The following is a 23072-nucleotide window of genomic DNA, read 5'->3' as shown; positions in this document are numbered from 1 at the left end:
TTTCTGTTGCTTTTACGAGTATATTATTTCACCTGTGCTGCAGAGCTAGTATATTTTGGGGGCAGGCTGGTTAAGTCCCATCTATAAGCCAGGTTTTCCCAAACTATTCATTCAGCTACTTTAGCCTAACATTAATACTGCAATGTCTAGTATTTTTGATCTAGAAAAATTTTGGGTGAGTTCAGAATACTCAATTTTATCCTTCTAGGAAGGATTGTCTTATCTAGCATGGCAAGGTAATTCCACCATATAATTCTAAATTATGTCTAGATAGTACCACAAGCAATTTTCTATTTTTCAATGTTTTTACTTCTCTAAATTTGTGCCCAGAAAATATGATAGTATTTAGATTACTCTAAAATTGTACTGTTATCATTTTATATTATATGCATGTTGTAGACTATATATAACAAATTTGACCAGTGGCATTACCAGAGTGTAAGAATATCTTGACATCTTTAAATAACCAAAAAATAGATAAGCCACTGAACTGTCTTTAAAGTTCTTAAGACAGTACCTGTAGGAAGACAGATTTGGAAAAGGTAAGCAAATAAAAAAAGTAAGATGGCCCTTTTAAATTCAGTTTCCTCTGGGAATTAATTGCCTTTATATCATGAAATATGGCTGCTAAGCAAATAAACTGCTGACATGTGAAAAACTTTTAATTAATTCATATCTATTCAATAACAGTTGGATGTTTACCTCATGTTCTTGGCATCATTTCTGATTTTGTGACTGTGACTGTTTTTTATTTCCCTGGCTAATGAAGCTATAAATTTCTTAAGTTCAAATTTTGTCAGCTACTCAGATGAGAAAAGGTTTTCTTTCTTATTTTATTTTTTTGTAGAAATGGGGGTCTTTGATGACTAGGCTGGCACTATGATAGCTTACTGCAGCCTTGAACTCCTGGGCTCAAGTGATTGTCTTGCTTCAGCCTGTCAGCCTCCTGAGTAGCTAGGTACAGGTGTGTGCCACTATGCCTGGCTAATTTTTTTAGTTTTGTTTTTGTGGAGATGGGGTCTTGCTGTATTGTCCAGGCTGGTTTCAAACACCTGGCTTCAAATGATCCTCCTACCTCAGCCTCCCAAAGCGCTGGGATTATGGGTGTGAGCCACCATACCTGGCCTGAAATTTTTCAGTAGTTTTAATTAAATGAAATTTTTGAGGGTACATACTATAATATTTAAGAAACAGTATTTATTATGTTTTGGCATTTTAGACTCTTCCATTTGTAACTTTTCTCTAGTGAATAGTTTATTATGTTTTTAGTATTGCTATCACTCATTTTTCATATATTTATTGTCTTTTGGTCATGACTTCCATAGAATTTCCACATGAGCAGAATTTGTTATCTATCAGTTCTTTTCTTTTTTTTTTTTTTTTTTTTTTTTTTTGAGACAGAGTCTCCCACTGTTGCCTGGGCTGGAGTGCAATGGCATGATCTCAGCTCACTGCAACCTCTGCTTCCCAGGTTCAGCCTCCCTAGTAGCTGGGATTACAGGTGCCCGCCACTACGCCTGGCTAATTTTTTGTATTTTTAGTAGAGATGGGGTTTCACTATGTTGGCCAGGCTGGTCTTGAACTCCTGACCTTGTCATCTGCACGCCTTGGCCTCCCAACGTGCTGGGATTACAGGCATGAGCCACTTGCACCCAGCCCATCTACTAGTTCTATATGGAACCAAGGCAGGCTATTAAAAATAATCTACCAAGTCATTGATCATCTTCTACTTAAACAGTGTAACTTACTTGCCTGTTTTAAAAAATGTGGTGAAATAAGTGTTTAAAATTGAGCAAAAATCTGCCTCCTACCCTGAATTAATTTTGTATTAGCAACATTTAGGCCTTTGTTTTGGGTGATACTGATTATCTGATAGTGTGCTTCTTAATAGTTTATTTTCTTATATGAAAATATCTTCTATATTTTATTAATAGAAAAGCAAATATACTTTTAAATATGTTTCTTTTAATAAAATTAGTTTAAAAAGGTTCCAGTAAAGCTTTAATTTCATGAGCCAAGTTATCACATCAAAAGAAGAGAAATACAGATGTAGAGTATAGAAGGCCCTATATTTATCTTGTCTGGTTTAAAACCTTGATTCACATTGTTATTTTAGGTAATATGGCTCTTACCTTTTTTTCTACAAAGAAAATTGGTATTATGTTTAGAATATTTGTACTTTTGCTTTCTTTTTCTTTCTCCTGTTACATGCTCAGTCTGATTTATCTGTATTCCTAAATCCTCCAGGTCAAAATCTTAGAACCTCTGTGTTTCTCTCTTCTTCATTCTTTATACAATATATAGTTAATAAAGTTATCAGCCTTTTTTCAGAATCTTTTAGTATCTTCTGTTTCCTGGATCAGATCCTTATTATTTCGTATCTGAGCCATACACCAGCCTCTTAAAGAGCCTCCCTAAATACACTTTTATTTTCTTCAAGCACTTCTATCATTGCTACTACTCTGCCAATGGAAGAGACATGATGAAAACAGATCTCCATAGTTTCTAGGATCAAGTCATTCATGGGTACCTGCAGTCTGACCCCAATTTACTTTTCTAAGTTTTAATCCACATTATTTCTTCACATAAACTTCAGGCCCTAATCAAATTAGTTTATGCATCTGAACATATCTTGTGCTTTTTTGTGTGTGTCATTCCTTCTATTTCTTTACCCTGTTTTGTGTCTATCATACATTTCTTCATTTTTAAACACACTGTGAAACCCTCCTTCCATGAAACCTGCCTTGATTACTCCAGCTGTATATAATCTTAACTTTCTCCAAGTTCCTGAAGGAGCTTTTGTGTGGTGCTTCCTATATCATGTCTGGTGTTATAATTATTTGCTTCTGTTTAGCTTCTAAGCTAAATTTTGGTCCCCTTGATGACTGAGACCACATCTTATACAGTCATGTGTCACTTACTTATGGGGATATATTCTGAGAAATACGTTGTTAGGCAATTTTATTGTTCTGTGAATATCATGTATTGTACTTATGCAAACCTATATGTTATAGCCTAGTATATGCCTAGTCTATATGGTATAGCCTATTATTGCTCTAGGCTACAAACTTATATAGCATGTTGCTGTACTGAATATTGTAGGCAACTGTAACACAATGGTAAGTATTTGTGTAGTTAAACATATGTAAACATAAAAAAGGTACAGTAAAAATGCAGTATTACAATCTTCTGGAACCATCGTTATATATGTGGTCTGCCATTGACCAAAACATTGTTATGGGGCACATGGCTATTTCTTTGTATCCGACACCACTTGTAGTATGATGCTTCCAACATAATTGGAGTTCAGTATATATTTAACTCAGTAATATCTACTTTAGGTAATTTTTATGTAGAAGATATAATTTGAAGATACATTTAATGAAATAAGTTGATGTTGTATGTACTCTCTAATTGGGAACCCAGTGTAAATCAGTTAACATTTGCAAACGAACTTTTATTAAAATTGTATTGCAAAATGAATGAAAATTAAAGGAGGAATTTAATTATGCCATTTATTTATTTATTAATTATTTTAGAGACTGGGTCTTGGTCTGTTACCCAGACTGGGGTGCAGTGGTGTGTCATAGCTCAAGAGATCCTCCTACCTTAGCCCCCCAAGTAGCTGGGACTGCAGGTGTGTGCCACCATGCCTGGCTAATTTTTAAATTTTTTGTAGAGATGAGATCTTGCCATGTTGCCCAGGATGGTCTCAAACTCCTGGGCTCAAGTGATCTTCATGCCTTGGCCTCCCAAAGTTCTGGGATTACAGGCATGAGCCGCTGAGCCTAGCCAATTTGTATCTTGTAAATGCGTATGTTCTGAAAATTATGATTAAAATATAATCACAGATTAAAACATGATAATGAAACTTACGATGAGATATTTCCTTCTAAATTTTTGGTTTTAGTGGCGGCATGATTTTGTGCATGGATGGATAAAAGTACCTGTGACTCATGAAACACAGGAAGAATGTCTTGGGATGGCAGTGTTAGATATGATGAGAATAGCCAAAGAAAACGATCAAACCCCACTGGCCATCTATAACTCTATCAGGTAATTTTCTTTTGCAAATCCTTACACATAAGTGTGACTAGAGATTTTATATAATTCATATATATTTTCTGTGTTTACCCATGCCTTTTGATTTTGTAATACTAGTTAAGTACCCCTTATCTAAAATGCTTGGAATCAGAAATGTTTCAGATTTTGGATATTTCCAGATTTTGGAATATTGGCGTTGAACTTACCAGTTGAGCACCCCTAATCCAAAATGCTCTAATAAGCATTTCCTTTGAACATCATGTTGACATTCAAAAAGTTCTGGATTTTGGAACATTTCGTATTTCAGATATTTGCAAGAGGGATAGTCAACCTGTAATAAAAAATCATATGGGTAAGTTTTATATCTTGGGAGTAAAACACACTTTGTAAAGTGAAATTATTGAAAGAGTTGTACTACAGGAAATATCATAGGTATTAAATATCTATTGTTTGATTTCATTTATCTTGAGAAGGTTAGGTAAGTTCAGAGGAATAGAAGAAACACCTGGAGGCATACTTTTCGACAGTAGATCCTCCAGCTGGCTATATAAATGACCTGAATAAGTATTTCCCAAATGGTGGTGTATATTTTATTTGCATTAGAATCATGTGGGGGAGCCTGTTAAAATCAAAGATTTCTGGGTCCTAATCTAAGAGATTTGGATTCAGTAAATCCGAGTTGAAGCCCACAAATATGAATTTTTACAGATGCTCTAGGGTATTGTTACACAAATGATCCAAACTCTGCATTCTTCAAATTATTCTTCTGCATATTGAACTTGACAGTCATGGCTAATAGTTTTTTGAAACACTACAGGCTATAAAACTGCTTTCTAAAAAGATATATATACGAATGTTTTGACTTTAAGTTTGAAGGCTAAATATGTATTTTATATATTACATACTTCCCAGATTAAAAATTTGAGTATGTCATGAGTGTGGTTAAAGCTTCCTTTTTTGAAATTGTTCTCCCAATAACTGGTTTCAGTCATTTCTTTGCCATGTCATCAAAACAGTTACATACCCAATTTGCATAGTATCAATTTCTGTATTTCTCTCTTTGGTTTTAAATATTATTTTACTTTCAGATGTCTGTTAGGCCTTAACCCAAGGGTGTAGGCCATAGGGTATAATTTTAGGAACTCAGGAATCTAGAAGATTCCAAAGCCCAAAGGGAAAAAAAACACATTCATTCATTCAACAGCTATTTATTGAATACTTGCTGTATGCCAGGCTATAGCAGAACATAGTTGGAAGAAGAGTATCGTAGATGTCGTTACATAGAAACTGAAGGAATTCAGGGCAACACAGTTGAAGAACAGAAGCTTTGACCCACTGAAGATGAATGTTATAAATATGAAGCCATCTCTAGACTTACGCTATCGTGGAATATTTCTGCTTTGGAAACCATGATGTCATCCAAAGTCTTGGCACAATCTTTCTATGTAGATTGTAGTTTCTTCCAGTTCGAGAATCATGTCATCTATTACTCTTCTCCCTACATTATTTAGTCTAGTGTCCTAAACCTAATGACTATTTAGTAACTGTATTTATCTGATTCTTTTAACTCATGCTCTTAGCCAGGATATAAACACACATGCAAAATGCTGCATCATTTTTTTTTACTGCTTTACTTTAAAAATAGTGTAGATATTAAACATTCATATAAGACTCCATGATAGTTTAAAAGAGTTTATTGAGATAATTTACAAATCATAAATCTCACCCATTTAAAGTATACAATTTAATATTCTGTATTATATTCACAGGGTTGTATAAAGATGATCACAATCTAATTTTAGAACATTTTCATCCTTTCTGAAAGAAACCCCATGCCCATTAGCATTCAGTCCTCATCCCACTTTCCCCCAGCCTCTGGAAACCACTTATCTTTTTGTTCACGTGGATTTTCCTGTCTCAAACATTTCATATAAATAGAATCATGCAAAATGTGGTGTGGCATTTTTTTGTCTGGCTTCTTTCACTTAGTGTGATGTTTCCAAGGTTCATTCATGTTGTAGAATGTATCAGTACCTCATTTCTTTTTATTGCTGAATCATATTTCATTATATAGATATACCACATTTTGCTTATTTGTTCTTCACCTGATGAAAATATGGGCTGCTTCCATGTTTTGGCTATTGTGACTAATGTGGCTATGAACAGTTGTATATGAGTAATTTTGTGGATGTATTTTTTTCATTTTTTCTTGTGCATATATTTAGGAGGGGAATTCTTGGAACATATGGTAACTATTTAACTTTTTGAGGAACTGCTTAACTTTTCAAAGGCAGCTGTGCCACATTACATTCACATTAGCAGTGCTTGAAGAGTTCCAACTCTTTCCGCACTTGTTTCTGTCTGTCTTTATTTTATCCATCCAGTGGGTGGAAGTGCTGTCTCATTCTAGTTTTGATGTTCATCTCTCTAATGACTACTGATGTTTGGCATCTTTTCATGTACTTTTTGGCCATTTGTATGCCTTCGTTAGAGAAGTGTCTATTTGAATTCATTGCTCATTTTTTAATTGGGTTATTTGTCTTTTGATTATTGAGTTTACAAAATTCTTTTTATATTCTGGATACAAGTCTCCACATATAATCAGATTTATGATTTGCCATTATTTCCTCCCATTCTGTGTATTGTTATTTTACTTTCCTGAAGGTATCATTTGTAGCACAAAAGTTTTAATTTTGAAGTAGTCTAATTTGCCCGACTTTTCTGTGTCTTGTGCCATGTGGAAATGTAGTTTTAGCAACATGGATGTCTTTCTTGGTTTTAGCAAGAGCAGTTTCTCTTGAAATAATGGAACAGAAGCCAAATTGGAATGAGTTGAGGGATCAATGGAAGGCAAGAAAATGGAAATGGCTTTATACATGCTTTCAAAAAGAGGCCAGATAGGCTGTGGCGAGAAGGAAATGTGGGATTAAGAGATTTTACATTTTAGATGGGAAGGACATTAATTTAGCAAGCCCTTTGTGTCTGTGGATTCCACATCTAATATGTCACAGAATGAGGTCCAGAAAGGTTTCCTGGATTAGATGGTGCTTGAGCTGAGCCTTGTAGAATGAGCAACTAGATAGGAGATGGATGATTGCAAGGAAGATGAGCATGTAGTAAGGCATGGAAAATTATTTAATGGTACTTTAGAAACAAAATGTTCCTTAGAAGCAGAGAAATAAATTACCTTCTTTAGAATATTGTACATAGAGATGAATGTACAGAAAAGTCAGAACATTTCTAAATGGAATTGTTTTGATCACAAAGGAATTATTAGGAGTTGAAGCTGGCCTAACAAAATAATATACAGAAGTATGTTTGCATAATGAAAATGGCTTCCAACAAAATGTAACAATTTCCAAAATTCAGGTAAATTTTGGAGCACAGCATCATAGGAAATATTTGTAGCACAGTTCAATATATGCCAAAATATTCTTATAAACCATTAACTCTGGTATATGAAATAGAGAAAAGGAATTTTTAGAGATTGTTATTAACTAGACTGAGGATTCATTTCATTAGGGGAAGAAAATTAATATCTTCTTTTGTAAACATTGATGATAACTTAAGAGTGTGTTGGATATATTTTTTTTTTTATTTTTTATTTTTTATTATTATACTTCAGGTTTTAGGGTACATGTGCACAATGTGCAGGCTTGTTACATATGTATCCATGTGCCATGTTGTTTTGCTGCACCCATTAACTCGTCATTTAGCATTAGGTATATCTCCTAATGCTGTCCCTCCCCCCTCCCCCCACCCCGCAACAGTCCCCGGAGTGTGATGTTCCCCTTCCTGTGTCCATGAGTTCTCATTTTTCAATTCCCACCTATGAGTGAGAACATGCGGTGTTTGGTTTTTTGTCCTTGCGATAGTTTACTGAGAATGATGTTTTCCAGTTTCATCCATGTCCCTACAAAGGACATGAACTCATCATTTTTTATGGCTGCATAGTATTGCATGGTATATATGTGCCACATTTTCTTAATCCAGTCTATCGTTGTTGGACATTTGGGTTGGTTCCAAGTCTTTGCTATTGTGAATAGTGCCGCAATAAACATACGTGTGCATGTGTCTTTATAGCAGCATGATTTATAGTCTTTTGGGTATATACCCAGTAATGGGATGGCTGGGTCAAATGGTATTTCTAGTTCTAGATCCCTGAGGAATCGCCACACTGACTTCCACAATGTCTGAACTAGTTTACAGTCCCACCAACAGTGTGAAAGTGTTCCTATTTCTCCACATCCTCTCCAGCACCTGTTGTTTCCTGACTTTTTAATGATGGCCATTCTAACTGGTGTGAGATGGTATCTCACTGTGGTTTTGATTTGCATTTCTCTGATGGCCAGTGATGATGAGCATTTTTTCATGTGTTTTTTGGCTGCATAAATGTCTACTTTTGAGAAGTGTCTATTCATGTCCTTCGCCCACTTTTTGATGGGGTGGATATATTTATGTCATCAAACAAAATCTTAAAGTTTTATACTGTATGGATGGGGGTTATGTCAACTTACTCCACTAGGCCACTGTGTTGTAATGCCTACTTAATCATGGAAAAAGGTGGTAACTTCTTTTTCAATTTTTAGATTTATCTTCCAATTTTTGTTTTGTTTTGTTTTTCTGTATGTGCTTTTTTATCCCTAGCTACAAGACATTCTTACCAAAATGTATTCGAGCAAAGATCCAAGACTATCATATTTTGACAAGGAAGCGAATAAGGTACAGATTTCGCAGATTTATTCAGCAATTCAGCCAATGCAAAGCCACTGCCAGAAACTTGAAACTTAAGTATCTTATAAATCTGGAAGCTCTGCAGTCTGCCTTCTACACAGAGAAATTTGAAGTAAAAGAACCTGGAAGTGGTCCTTCAGGTGAGGAGATTTTTGCAACCATTATAATAACTGGAAACGGTGGAATTCAGTGGTCAAGAGGGAAACATAAAGAAAGTGAGACACTGACAGAACAGGTAATCCTTAATGATATGTTCTTGTTCTTTGTTATTTTAAGTAGAATGGAAATAAAAACAAAGTAATTTTAATCATTTGCAACATGGTATTGCACTTCTTCCATTTGATAGAAGTGGAAGTTTTTAATAGTGTGAAGCTATCAAGGTCATATAGTTCTTTGCCTACTATTCTTAAATGGTTTTTTCATTTAATTTTTTATGACAAAATAATTAGCAATGGCTATATTATAGTTTCAGAAAGGTGTCACATTCTAAAAGTAATTTTAAAGGAGTTTTGCGTTTCACTATTAGTGATAACAGAAGGCATAATTATAAAACTTGTGAACTAGAAAAGATATTAATTGATTTTATGATAACATATACCTGCTAAATAATTAATTAAATTTATTTTAGGTTTGCATTGCAAGTTTTGAATTTGTTAATATCCGTGTTGTTCATAGATTGTTACTAGAGATTTAGAGGGATGATTTTTTAATTTTTCATCTTTGGTAGTCACATTTCCAGTTTTCTGGCAGTGGTTTCTACTAATGTTAATTGAATTGAAGAGTGCCATAGCACATTTTAGATTCCTGGCATCATTTAATGCTCTCATTTTTAAGTCAAGCAAGATACAGCATAGTCTTAGGGTTAGATTGATAGAGGAAATCACGTTTAATGCTTATCTATTGTTATCAATACCTTTTTTGTTTTAAAGAATTTGGAATGATGTTGTCTTCTTCATAAATCTTGTTTTAAAATGGCTCTGTAAATTCTACCTGTTTTTAATTTTACATGCTTTTAATTATAGGATTTACAGTTATATTGCGATTTTCCTAATATTATTGATGTCAGTATTAAGCAAGCAAACCAAGAGGGTTCAAATGAAAGCCGAGTTGTAACTATCCATAAGCAAGATGGTAAAAATCTGGTAAGTTTGCTTTACGATTGAATAATGGTTTCATTTTACAGTTCTCAGAAATATGTATTTTAGAATCTTATAGTACCAAAATTATTTTCTGGTAGGAATTTTGATTGTAGTTTTAAATATAACTCTAAACATAAATGTCAATTCAGTAAACTTTTTGATAACATCTAGCTTTTTGTATTACTATCAACACCATCTTCCTACAGAGTTTTTTGTGCATTACTGTACTTTTTTTTACTCATTTTTATGATTAGCAAAGCACCAGTTACTTTCCCCCCCATCCCTACTTTAGATTATACTAGTTCTCTGATGTAATGCTCACCCCTGACTAAAATATTTTATCAACAGGAATGTATATGTGCCAGTTATACTGCCTAATTAAAGGAGAAAAATAATGATGTCTAGAAATGTCTGGAATTTATATAACAAAATGTAAATCAATCCCAGGTCAGCCCCACCCAAGCTATAGGACATGGTTGATTCTAAAAGATTAACACTTTCTCTTTTTTTAAATAGCTTCAGAAATCTAATTGTAAACTATCGCAAGGACAAAAAACCAAACACCGCATGTTCTCACTCATAGGTGGGAATTGAACAATGAGAACTCATGGACACAGGAAGGGGAACATCACACTCCGGGGACTGTTGTGGGGTGGGGGGAGGGGGGAGGGACAGCATTAGGAGATATACCTAATGCTAAATGACGAGTTAATGGGTGCAGCAAAACAACATGGCACATGGATACATATGTAACAAACCTGCACATTGTGCACATGTACCCTAAAACCTAAGTATAATAATAAAAAAAAATCTAGTATTCTAAATACTAAAATTTCCTATTTTAATGTAAATAGGAGAAATGAATTATTTTATATTTTGCTCTGAAGTTTCTCATTTATCTGCTCTGTCTTCTTTTTAACTCAGATGCTTCTTGACCCTTCCTGGCTTAAACTATTCCTGTTAATGTTATTTGTCCATTTATCTTAAGTATTTATATGGCTTACTTGTCTGGCTCTTCCAGGGTTATATTACCAAAATCATAACTAACCTGCAACTCACTTAATTCAGCATAGTTTTCTGTTCTTAGATAAAAATATGATAGTATACCTACTCCTAGTAGACTGTGAGCCTTTTGAAGGTAAGGATCATATTTTTATGTGTGTTTGTACGCCCTACACCTTGCACAGTACTCAGGGCCTAGTTTAGAAAAAGCTGGATAAATATTTTATGGATGCATAAAAGGATGATTAATAATTATCAACCTCAATGTGGATCTATAATAAATGTTTCTGGGAGAGTTTATTAATCTTAATGTGAACAAACTGTAGTAACCCAAAGAACTTCTCTACGGGACTATATTTGGACTTGGCTTAATTTTAAGTCTGCAATACAGAGAAGTTAAGTAACTTTCCAAGGGCACAGTGTTAGTTAAGTGGTAGGGCTATTTAAACTCAAATCCATGGTTTGAAAACCTAAGCTCTTAAGTGTGACTCTAACTAACTTCTTTGCTAAGTATCCGTAAAACTCCTTAAAAATATTATACTGACATTTTGTTGGAATTGTTCAACAAATTAGGAAGAGTTGACATTTCTTTCTCATATTAAATTTTCTATTTTAGGGATACACTGTATTTCTCCTTGTACACAAGTATTATTTTATGTTTTTCAGTAATTCTTGATCATTTTATTCATATTCATACATCATGTTTCTTGCTGAATTTTATTCATGATATGTTATGCTTTTTCTGTTGTTTATTAAGATTAATACTTTTTCTCTGTGTATTTTCCTACCAAATTATTTATGGATATAGGAAAGTAATTTTTGCTTATTATTGCATTTTCCCAGTGTATTATGTGTTAGTAACATTTTGTTTTTACCATCATTTTCCTCTTCATTCTGGCATTTATTTCTCGTTATAATTTTGGTAAAATATATATAAAATAAAATTTAGCATCTTAACCATTTTTAAGTGTACAGTTTGATAGTGTTAAGTATATTCACTTTTGCATCCAATTTCCAGAACTCTTTTATCTTGCAAAATTGAAGTCTACACCCATTAAATAAAAACTCACCATTTCCCCTTCTTCCCAGTCCTTGCAACCACCATTCTACCTTTTTTTTTTTTTTTTTTTTTTTTGAGATGGAGTCTTGCCCTGTCATCCAGGCTGGAGTGCAATGGTGCGATCTTGCCTCACTGCAACCTGTGCCTCCTGGGTTCAAGCAATTCTCCTGCCTCAGCCTCCCGAGTAGCTGGGATTACAGGTGCACGCCACCATGCTTGGCTAATTTTTTGTGTCTTTAGTAGAGACGGGGTTACACCATGTTGGCCAGGCTGGTCTTGAACTTCTGACCTCATGATCCGCCTGCCTCAGCCTCCCAAAGTGCTGGGATTACAGGTGTGAGCCACTGCCCAGCCCCTCTACTTTCTTATTCTATGAATTTGACTACTCTAGATACTCTCATAGAAGCAGGATCAAACAATACTGTCTTTTTGTGACAGGCTTATTTCAGTTAGTATAATATGCTCAAGGTTCATTTGTATTACAGCATGTATCAGAATTTCCTTCATTTTTAATATATGTATGTATTCTGTGTCATGTATATACCACATTTGTTTATTCATTCATCCATCAGTGAATATTCAGGTCGCTTTTTTACTTTTTGACAATTGTGAGTAATGTTGCTGTGAACATGGGGTGTACAAATATCTCTTCAAGACTCTGCTTTCAATTCCTTTGGATATATACCTTCTATTAGTCCATTCTCACACTGCTATAAAGATACTACCTGAGACTGGATAATTTATTTAAAAAGAGGGTTTAATTGACTCATAGTTCTGCACGGCTGGCCCAGGAAACTTAAAATCATGGCAGAAGGTGAAGGGGAAGGAAGCCATGTCTTACATGGCAGCAGAAGAGAGAGAGTGTTCAGGGGAAAGTGCCACTTTTAAACCATCAGATCTCATGAGAACTCCCTCACTATCATGAGAACAGCATGGGAGAAACTACCCCCATGATTCAGTCACCTCCCATCATGTCCCTCCCTCGACACATGGGGATTACAATTAAAGATGAGAGTTGAGTGGGGATGCAGAGCCAAACCATGTCATACCCAGAAGTAGAATTGCTGGATCATATGGTAATTCTACTTGTAATTTTTTAGGGAGCCTCCATGCTGTTTTCCATAGCAGCTGCACCATTTTACATTCCTACCAGGAGTACATTCTCCACATGCTCATCAAAACTTGTTATTTTCTGTTTTCTGATAGTAGCCGCCTGCTGGGTGTGAAGTAGTTATCTCATTGTGATTTTGATTCACATTTCCCTAATGATTAGTGTTGCTGAGCATCTTTTCATATATGTATTGCCATTTGTAGATCTTCTTTGAAGAAATATATATTCAAGTCCTTTGCTCATTTTTTAATCAGGTTTTTTTTTTGCTGAATTATAGAAATTATTTGTGTATTCTGGATATTAATCCTTTTTCAAATATATGATTTGCAAATATTTTCTCCTATTCCATAGATTGCTTTTCACTATGTTGCTTGTGTCCTTTGATGCACAGATGTTTTGAAGTTTTAGCTAGTTCAACTTTTGTTGCCTATTTTTCTTTTTACTTTTTTTGTTGAGATATAGCATGAACACAGTAAAACACACTAATCTTATGTGTATAGCTCAATGAATTTTTACATATTTGTACATCTTTGTAGCCACACCCACCTCAAAAAACAGAATACTTCTCTTACTCCTAGAAGGTTTCCACATGCATCTTCACACTTACTCACCTCCACCCCTAACTTAAGATACCTATCATCTACCATCACTTAGTTTTATCTATTAATAAAGGTTGTATAAATGGAATGATACTGTATGTACTCTTTTAAAATCTAGATTCTTTTACTTAGTATAATGTTTGAAGATTCATTTATGTTGTTACATGTGTCAGTTCATTGCTTTTTATTGCTGGGTAGTATTGAATTGTTTGACTATATCTCAAATTTTAAATGTATTCTGTTGATGGACACTTGGGTTGCTTTCAGTTTGGGGCTTTTAGGGATAAATTTACCGTGAACATTCTTATACATATTTTTTGGTGGACTTACGCACTCATTTTCTTGTAAATATACATCCTAGAGATGGGATTATTGAGTCATAGTAATAGCTTTAGTATACTGCCAAACCATTTTTTGTAGTTCTATCAGTTCACTCTTCCTTCAATAATGCATGAAAATTACAGTTGTTTCATATCCCAATCAGCTCTTAATTTTGGCAGTCTAAAAATGTCTTAGTGTGTCTGGTGGATGTGTACTGGTAGCTATTGTAGTTTTTATTTTCATTGCCCTGGTGAGTAATGATGTTCAATACTTTTTCACTTACTTATTGTTCGTCTGAATATCCTTCTTACGAAGTGCCTGTGACAGTCTTTTGCACATTTTTTATTGACTTGTCCCTTTCTGATCAATTTGTAGAGTCTCTGTAGATTCTAAGTCTTTTGTAAGATGTTTGTAAAACGTATATAGGCATACATCAGAGATATTGCTAGTTCAGTTCCGGACCATTGCAATAAAGCAAATATTGCAATGAAGTGAGTCGCATAAATTTTTTGGTTTCTCAGTATATATAAAAGTTATGTTTACACTGTAATCAAGTCTACTAAGTGTGCAACAGCATTATGTCTTAAAAATTAATTTAAAACACTTTATTGCTAAAAAATCCTAATGATAATCTGAGCCTCCAGAGAGTTATAATCTTTCTGCTTATGAGGGTATTATTTTGATGTTGATGGCTGCTGACCGATCAGTGTGGTGGTTGCTTAAGATTGGGCTGTCCGAAGCAATTTCTTAAGATAACGATGACATTTACTGCATCAATAGACTCATTTCGTTAAAGATGTCTCTGTAGCATGTGACATTGTTTGGTAACATTTTACCGACAGTAGAATTTCTTTCAAAATGCGTCAGTCCTCTCAAACCTTGCCACTGCTTTATCTACTAAACTTTACTCTAAATACTTTGCTGTGTTTTCAACAACATTCACAGCATCTTCACCAGGACTAGATTTCATCTCAAGAAACCATTTTTTTATGCATAAGAAGCAACTTATCTGTCCAAATTTTATCATGAGATTGTAGTAATTCAGTCACATCTTCAGCTCTACTTCTAATTCTAGTTCTTTTGCTATTTCTACCACATCCTAGTGACTTCCTCCACTGAAGTCTTGAACCCCTCAAAGTCACCCATGAGGGTTGGAATCAACTTTTTACAAATTCCTGATAATGTTAACACTTTGACCTTCTTCCATGAATCACTGATGTTCTTCCTGGCATCAAGAATGGTTAATCCTTTCCATAAGTTTTTCTATTTACCCAGCTCCATCAGATGAATCACTATCTATGGCAACTTAGCCTTACAAAATATATTTCTTAGATAATAAGACTTGAAAGTTGAAATTACTCCTTGACCCATGGGCTACAGAATGGATGTTGTGTCACCAGGTCTGAAAATAACATGAATATCCTTGTACATCTCTATCAGAGCGCTTGGGTGACCAGGTGCATTGTCAATGAGAGTAATACTTTGAAAGCAACCTTTTTTTCTGAGCAGATCTTAACAGTGGGCTTAAAATAGTCGTAAACCATGCTATAAACAACAGATGTGCTGTCATCCAAGCCTCGTTGTTCCATTTATAGAGCACAGGCAGAGTAGACTTAGCATAATTCTCAGAGCCCTGGGATTTTTGGAATGGTAAATGAGCACTGGTTTGAATTTCAGGTCACCAATGGCATTGGCCCTTAGCAAGGGGGTCAGCCTATCCTTTGAAGCTTTGAAGGCAAGCACTGACTTCTCCTCTGTAGCTGTGGAAGTCCTAGATAGCATATTCTTCCAACAGAAGGCTGTTTTGTTTACATTTGAAAATCTGTTTGTTAGTGTCACCATCTTCATCAGTGGTCCTTACTAGATCTTCTGGATAACTTGCTGTAGCTTCCACATCAGCATTTGCTGCTTCACCTTGCACTTATGCTGTGGACATGGCTTCTTTTCTTAAACCTCATGAACCAGCCTCTGCTAGCTTCCAACTTTTCTTCTGCAGCTTCCTCACCTCTCAGCCTTCATAGAATTGAAGAGCATTGGGGTCTTGCTCTAGATTAGGCTTTGGCTTAAGGGAATGTTATGGCTGGTTTGATCTTCTATCTAGAACTTTCTCTGTATCATCAATAAGGCTGTTCACTTTCTTATAATTTATGTGCTCACAGGAGTAGCACTTTCAGTTTCCTTCAAGGACTTTTCCTTTGGATTCTTAACTTGCCTTTTTCATACAAGAGGCCTAGCTTTCAGCCTTTGTTGGCTTTCAGCATGCCTTCCTCACTAAGCTTAATCATTTCTAGCTTTTGATTTAAAGTGAGAGATGGGTGAATCTTCCTTTCACTTGAATACTCAGAGGTCACTGGCCTAATTTCATTATTGTTGTGTCTGAGGGAATACGGAGGCCTGAGGAGAGGGAAAAAGAAAGGGAAATAGCTATTCGGTGGTGCAGTCAGAACATATACAAATTTATCACTTAAGTTCACCATCTTATATAGGCCCAGTGTGTGGTGCCCCAAAACAATTACAGTTGACCCTTGGACATCACAGGTTTGAATTGTGTGGGTCCACTTATATGCAATTTTTTTTTGCCTAACATGGATGGAAAATATAGTATTCACAGGATGCGAAACCTGCTTATGTGTAGGGCTGACATTTTGCATATATGGGTTCTGCAGTGCTGATTTCAGAACTTGAATATGTTCAGATTTTGGTATATGCGGGGGTCCTGTAACTAATCCCCCTTGTATTCTGAGGGACAACTGTACAATAGTTACATCAAAGGTCATTGATCACAAATCACCATAACAGGTATAATAATAATAAAGTTTAAATTTTGTGAAAATTACCAAAACATGACACATAGACAGGAAGTAAGCATATGCTATTGGAAAAATTGCACTGATAGACTTGTACTTGCTCCACATAAGTTTGTCAGAAACCTTCAATTTGTAAAAAAAAAAAAAAAAAGTCATATCTGCAAGGAGCAATAAAGGGAAGTGCAGTAAAACAAAATGTGCCTGTATATCAATAAGAGGGATACTAGTTAGTGAACTGCTAGTTCAAAGGGTATGAATTTTTACAACTTTGATAGATTATTAAAATACTTCTCAAAAGGTGTTTCCAATGTATCTGTACACCTCTTTTCTTGTACCCTTTGCCAACACTGGATGTTATCAATCTTTTAATTTTTCTGCCAAATCAATGGGCAAAATAATGCTGTCCTGTTATATTTCATTTCCTTAATTAGAACCTGAGACTGAGGAATACCTCATGTGTTTATAGGTCAGCTTTAATATTTATACTTCTGTGGATTGCCTTTTCATGTCCTTTGACTAGTTTTCTTTTTTTATTTTTAATTCTTTTATAGGTTTCATTCCCACAATGTATGTTAGGTATATTCCTTTGTTATACATGTTTGTAATCTCCAAGTCTTTTAATTTTGTTTAGGATACCTTTTATAGTACCTTTTTTTTGGCTATTTGTGTTAGCTAAATACCTTTTATAGTTCAAACATGTCACATGCTTATCTCTTTATTATAATTTTACTTTACAACTTTGTAATTTACATAATAGTTTATGACTCTATTCTGTGTTCTCTTTATGATTATGTAAATATTGTTCATTGCTGGACCAAGAAATATGCTGTAATCACATTTTCATTCTTATAGAACTTTCTCCAGGAGTTAATTATTGCTTTATGATTTTTCCTTTGTATCTAGCTTTATTTTCATTTTCTACAAGAACTCTGTAAAGTAGTGGACTTCTCAACACAAAATTTCACATAATCAAACCTGTCACATATGATAGCATTTTTACTTCTTTTCTGGAGAAGTACCTCTTCGATCACAGCATCTTACTTTGTAGTGTGGACTGGAAGCTTTCTAGGTACAGCTATTATTTTGTCAGCTGTAATTTTTGGTCATTCCTTTCTTATCCTGGTAACTATGTTTTCATCTCTCTTATATTGGATCTGATTTTGTAAATCTCATGTTTGCCCTGTTTTTCTAGGTACAGCCTCTGGTGTTTGTTGGTATTTTTAATGTGATTGAGACAAATTAGAAAATTAATTTAGAGAGGATTTTTAGATTTTTATGATAATTAAATTTCCTACCATGGTTAATCTTATATATATTTAAATAAAAAGTTGTATAAGAGTGTTTTGAAGTTTTTGTTAATTATTGATATTGCATCCTTTTTGCTACAATTGGGGCTTTTTTTCATTATATAACTGACTTTTTGTATGTAAAAATATAAATATTTTTACATATGTATATATATTTTCCCATTTAAGTAACATGCATTTTTGGCTGACTATATGTTCACATATGTATTAAGATACAGTCAGGCTGGGCATGGTGACTCATGTGTGTAATCCCAGCACTTTGGGAGGCCAAGGTGGGTGGATCATTAGGTCAGGAGTTTGAGACCAGCCTGGCCAACATGTTGAAACCCCGTCTCTACTAAAAATGCAAAAATTAGCCGGGCGTCTTGGCGTGTGCCTGTAATCCCAGCTTTTTGGGAGACTGAGACAGGAGAATCACTTGAACCCGGGAGGCAGAAGTTGCAGTGAGCCGAGATCGTGCCATTGCACTCCAGCCTGGGCGACAGCGCAAGACTCTGACTGGGGGGGGGGGGGGGGGCGGGGGGTGAGGGGCACAGGGGACAAAAAACAAAAATCATAGCATAGCTACATATCCTAACATTTTAGTTTGTAGCATGAATACTTTAACAGTATATAATTGGTATGTAGGGCTGATGCCGTGGCTCACGCCTGTAATCCCAACATTTTGGGGGACTGAGGTGGGTGGATCACTTGAGGTCAGGAGTTGGAGACCAGCCTGGCCAACAGAGCGAGAACCTGTCTTTACTAAAAATACAAAAATTAGCTGGGCATGGTGGCATACGCCTGTAATCCCAGCTACTCATGAGGGTCAGGTGGGTGGATCGCTTGAGCCTGGGAGGTGGAGGTTGCAGTGAGCCAAGATTGTGCCAGTGCACTTCAGCCTGGGTGATGAAGCAAGACTCTCAAAAAAAAAAAAAAAAAAATGCGCATGATTGCTAATGTCAACTTTTATATCATATTAAATAGATTTCTAGCTAACTGGTATATTAGTCTAAGAAGGACATTGGAAAATTAAGTAAAATGATGGATATAGAGTGAACTATAACTGGGAAGGTATGATAAGCTGTATTTAGGAGGATCTTAAATATCAGACCTAAGAATTTGTAATTCATATTGAGTACTGAGCCATAAAAGATGTGAACAATTTAGAAGAAAATGTATTTAGGTGAATTACTCTAAAAACATGGAATGAAGAAAATTTTCAATATTTAACATGGAGTTGACTTTCTAAAAGGTGCTATTTCTTTTTCTTTTCTCTGCTTAGGAAATTGAACTTAGCTCATTAAGGGAAGCTTTGTCTTTCGTGTCATTAATTGATGGATATTATAGATTAACTGCAGATGCACATCATTACCTCTGTAAAGAAGTAGCACCTCCAAAAGTGCTTGAAAATATACAAAGCAACTGTCATGGCCCAATTTCGTGAGTAATACAGACTTAAAAGTAAATTTTTAGAAAAGTAAATGATATATTTACAAAGAAGATTTAACAGAGTGATACATGTATGTTTACAAAAAAAAATACATTAATTTGACAAGTTTTTTAAACAAAAGGCTATTTGCAATCAGATTACATAATAATTAGAATTATTTAGCGTATAATTTATCATCTGTATCCCAATCTATAATATTTATAAGTTGTACAAGTTTAACATTTGTTAATCATGCCTATGTATGATTCACTCCTGAATGTTACTAAAAAGGAAAGACCTCCAATTTATGTTTTATTAATTTTAAAATACTGCAAGGAAGCCACAGTGCAAAATTTGAAAATTCTTTATGTTTGGATAGTCCATCTCCTTCTACTGAAAGGTTCAAACACAAGATATATATGATGTCCTCATTTCTAGACTAGTGCTATGTAGAACTTTCTGCAGTGATGAAAATATTCTATATCTGTGCTGTGTAACACAGTAGCCACTAGCTACATGTGGCTGTTTAGCATTTGAGATGTGGCTAGTGCAACTGAGAAACTGAATTTTAATTTAATTTTAATTTCTTTACATTTAAATAGCTACATGTGGCTAGTAACTATCATATTGGCTCACACAGTTGTAGATCCTTACTTTAATACTGGGTAAAGCTAGCTATCATGCATAACATCTATTTAGCTTAAGTCCTAATGATCTCTTAGCTAGGATGTGGTTTATGTTGACAACAGATTTGAATAACTCGAGCAAAGGGAAAATCTGGGATCATAAGCATATTATGTTCTTTGCATTTAACCTACCCCTAAATATTTGAGAAAATATATCTTGGGTAATATAAAGACTTGATTTAGTCTATGCTTAATATTTATTTAGTAATGAATATTGTTGCTATGAAAAAGTTGTACTACTTGAACTTTGTAATTTACATGTTTAATATTTTTAAAACTCCTTGCCTTTATTCATGTATCCATAAATTCATTCAAACATTTTTATTTATATTTACTGAGTAACTACTATGTTCAAGCATTGGTTTGTATATTAGAAATACGGTGATAAGTGAAACAGAATGATTCTTGCTTTTGTATAGATTAGATTATATTTTGCTTTTCTTTCAGGGTGTGCAGCTTCAGAAAACAGAAAACTTTAAAAATCAGTAGTCTTTTGTCAGTTGCCATGGTTCTTCTCTTAGACTTTGTTATCATACTAAATAATAAAATCATGCATTCAGATTTTTATGTCAGTAACTGCTATGGTAGAAGAGATATAAGTATTTTCTGATATATTATCTTTATAGTTAAATGAAGGTTTCTGAGAGTATGGTTTTAAAAATATTAACTTTGTAATCAGCAGGCAGAAAAATCAAATGAACAAATTGTTCTTGTCATTTTGTCTTATAATACCTTTTATTGGTTTTTAAAGCTATATAACTGTCCCTTGAAGTGGTTTGAACTTAACTGCGAAATAGCTTGGTACTTTGATTTTTTCCTTTGAAAGATTATTGCTAACCATATAAAGTAGAGGAGATAATTCTGACAGTTTTAGATTTGACTTTTGATTGTTTTATATGACACTTGGTCATAATGTTATGGTGCTTACTACATTATTCAAATTGCTTCTTCTTTACCTTTAGGATGGATTTTGCCATCAGTAAACTGAAGAAAGCAGGTAATCAGACTGGGCTGTATGTACTTCGATGCAGTCCTAAGGACTTTAATAAATATTTTTTGACTTTTGCTGTCGAGGTTAGTATGTCACACTTATTAGTGGTAACACTTTATTTAGTTCATTTAATTTCCTCTCCATATTTATTTACCATATTTCCTTAATACTCAGAATTATAGCTTTGGATATGATAACTAGTATAATGCTTAATTTCCTCAGAGATTCTGTACAAATAAGATATAATTCCCAGGGTTTATATAACAATATAAAATAATTTATCATGTCCATCTTTTTATTTTGGATTTATTTTATTTTCTGATGTTTTGGTGTTACCAGTGTGTTAAAAGGTATTTCATCAAGTGTCTTGATGTTTCTTTGTTTCGCAAAACTGGAAATCTTTGCCACATCATGTAGAACAAAATAAATCGGAAGCAAATTTTCTGTTTATTAACAGTGGTTACCGAATTAGAGGAAACAGAGAAAAACAGGCAATAACAAACAAATAGAAACATTAAAGCACTTTTAACTGATGATTTTCTAATATTAAGAATAGTGGTCTACAATGCATGTTTTAAAGGTAAAACTGCAGTGAAACCCCACTGTTAATACAGATCATTTTGGATCTCATCTATGATTATATACTATCACTTATGAGGCAATTTCATGGTATAAATCCTAAGAAATTATAGAAGCTTCCAAATTTATCTTGCTTTTTTAAAATAGAGAAAAATAAGAATTTTGTTTTTCAATTATTTTAATTTTTATAAAATGCAACTTATATTTGGCATATGTAGAGGGTAGATTAATTACAGAAGGGAGGTTACGCCATCACTTTACCTTTGTGTAAAACTGGTAATCTATCCTAATTTCAAAGTATCCTCTTACTATAACAGATAATAGTACATTATATTCAAGTATCAATTCAAAAATATATATATATATTTTATGTTCACTGTATGTGCCAAGCCTAATATGAGAGCTATGTATTAGAGAGTTTATGCTACAGCCCTACCTTCAGGAAACTTATCTACTGGACAAACAAAAATTTTCAAGTATACAAAAAATTCTAAATTGAACATTGTAATTATCTAGCATAGGCAAATATAGACAGTAACAGGTTTACAATTATTAAGAAAGGGTGGCCGGGTGTGGTGGCTTACACCTGTAATATCAGCACTTTGGGAGGCCAAGGTGGGTGGATCACGAGGTCAAGAGATTGAGACCATCTTGGCCAATGTGGTGAAATGGTGAAACCCTGTCTCTACTAAAATTACAAAAATTAGCTGGACGTGGTGGTGTGCACCTGTAGTCCCAGCTACTCGGGAGGCTGAGGCAGGAGAAGTGCTTGAACCTGGGAGGTGGAGGTTGCAGTGAGCCAAGATTGTGCCACTGCACTCCAGCCTGGCAACAGTGCGAGACACTGTCTCAAAAAAAAAAAAAAAAAAAAACCAAGAAAGGTTATTTGGCATAGGAAGAACTTGATTGACCTTGAGGTATTGGTAGATTTTATATAAATGTTTCTGAGTAGAATCAGTATGTTTATAAAATGCACCTTAAAAAATAGATGAACAAGTTCATAATATAGTGCATAAGACAAATATTTAAAAACTGCAAAATATTAAAAATATCATATTAAAGATAATTATACAAATACAATGGTGGTGCAGTGGAATGGCTGTATGTTCAAGGTGAGCATTAGAGAGGACCTCTTAGAAAAAGTGGTACTTGAACTGAGTTTTGATGAATGAATAAAGGTTCATTGCTCAGAAGAAGTGGGTATACATTCTTAGGTAGAGAGATAGCATGAAGAGTTATCAAGGCATGGCGCAGCATGGCCTTTGCTTGAAATGATTTAAG

The 23072-nt window shown here is 34.4% G+C and overlaps 1 protein-coding gene across 7 annotated transcripts in view; it reads left to right on the top strand.

The window, feature by feature from the left end:
- Positions 1-23072, top strand: part of JAK2 (Janus kinase 2) — a 150118-nt gene that overhangs the window by 60246 nt on the left and 66800 nt on the right. For all 7 annotated transcript variants that reach the window (XM_063609183.1, XM_055294317.2, XM_063609179.1 and 4 more), the window contains 5 exons: positions 3911-4056; positions 8692-9013; positions 9801-9920; positions 19389-19546; positions 21184-21295. In XM_063609183.1, the coding sequence (XP_063465253.1) occupies positions 3911-4056; positions 8692-9013; positions 9801-9920; positions 19389-19546; positions 21184-21295 (858 nt within the window). The remainder of the gene's footprint in view (positions 1-3910; positions 4057-8691; positions 9014-9800; positions 9921-19388; positions 19547-21183; positions 21296-23072) is intronic.

Source organism: Symphalangus syndactylus, chromosome 9, assembly GCF_028878055.3.
Source record: "Symphalangus syndactylus isolate Jambi chromosome 9, NHGRI_mSymSyn1-v2.1_pri, whole genome shotgun sequence".
Classification (NCBI taxonomy): Eukaryota; Metazoa; Chordata; class Mammalia; order Primates; family Hylobatidae; genus Symphalangus; species Symphalangus syndactylus.
Note: the sequence above shows the minus strand (reverse complement) of the source record. Positions and strands in the feature narration are given on the sequence as shown.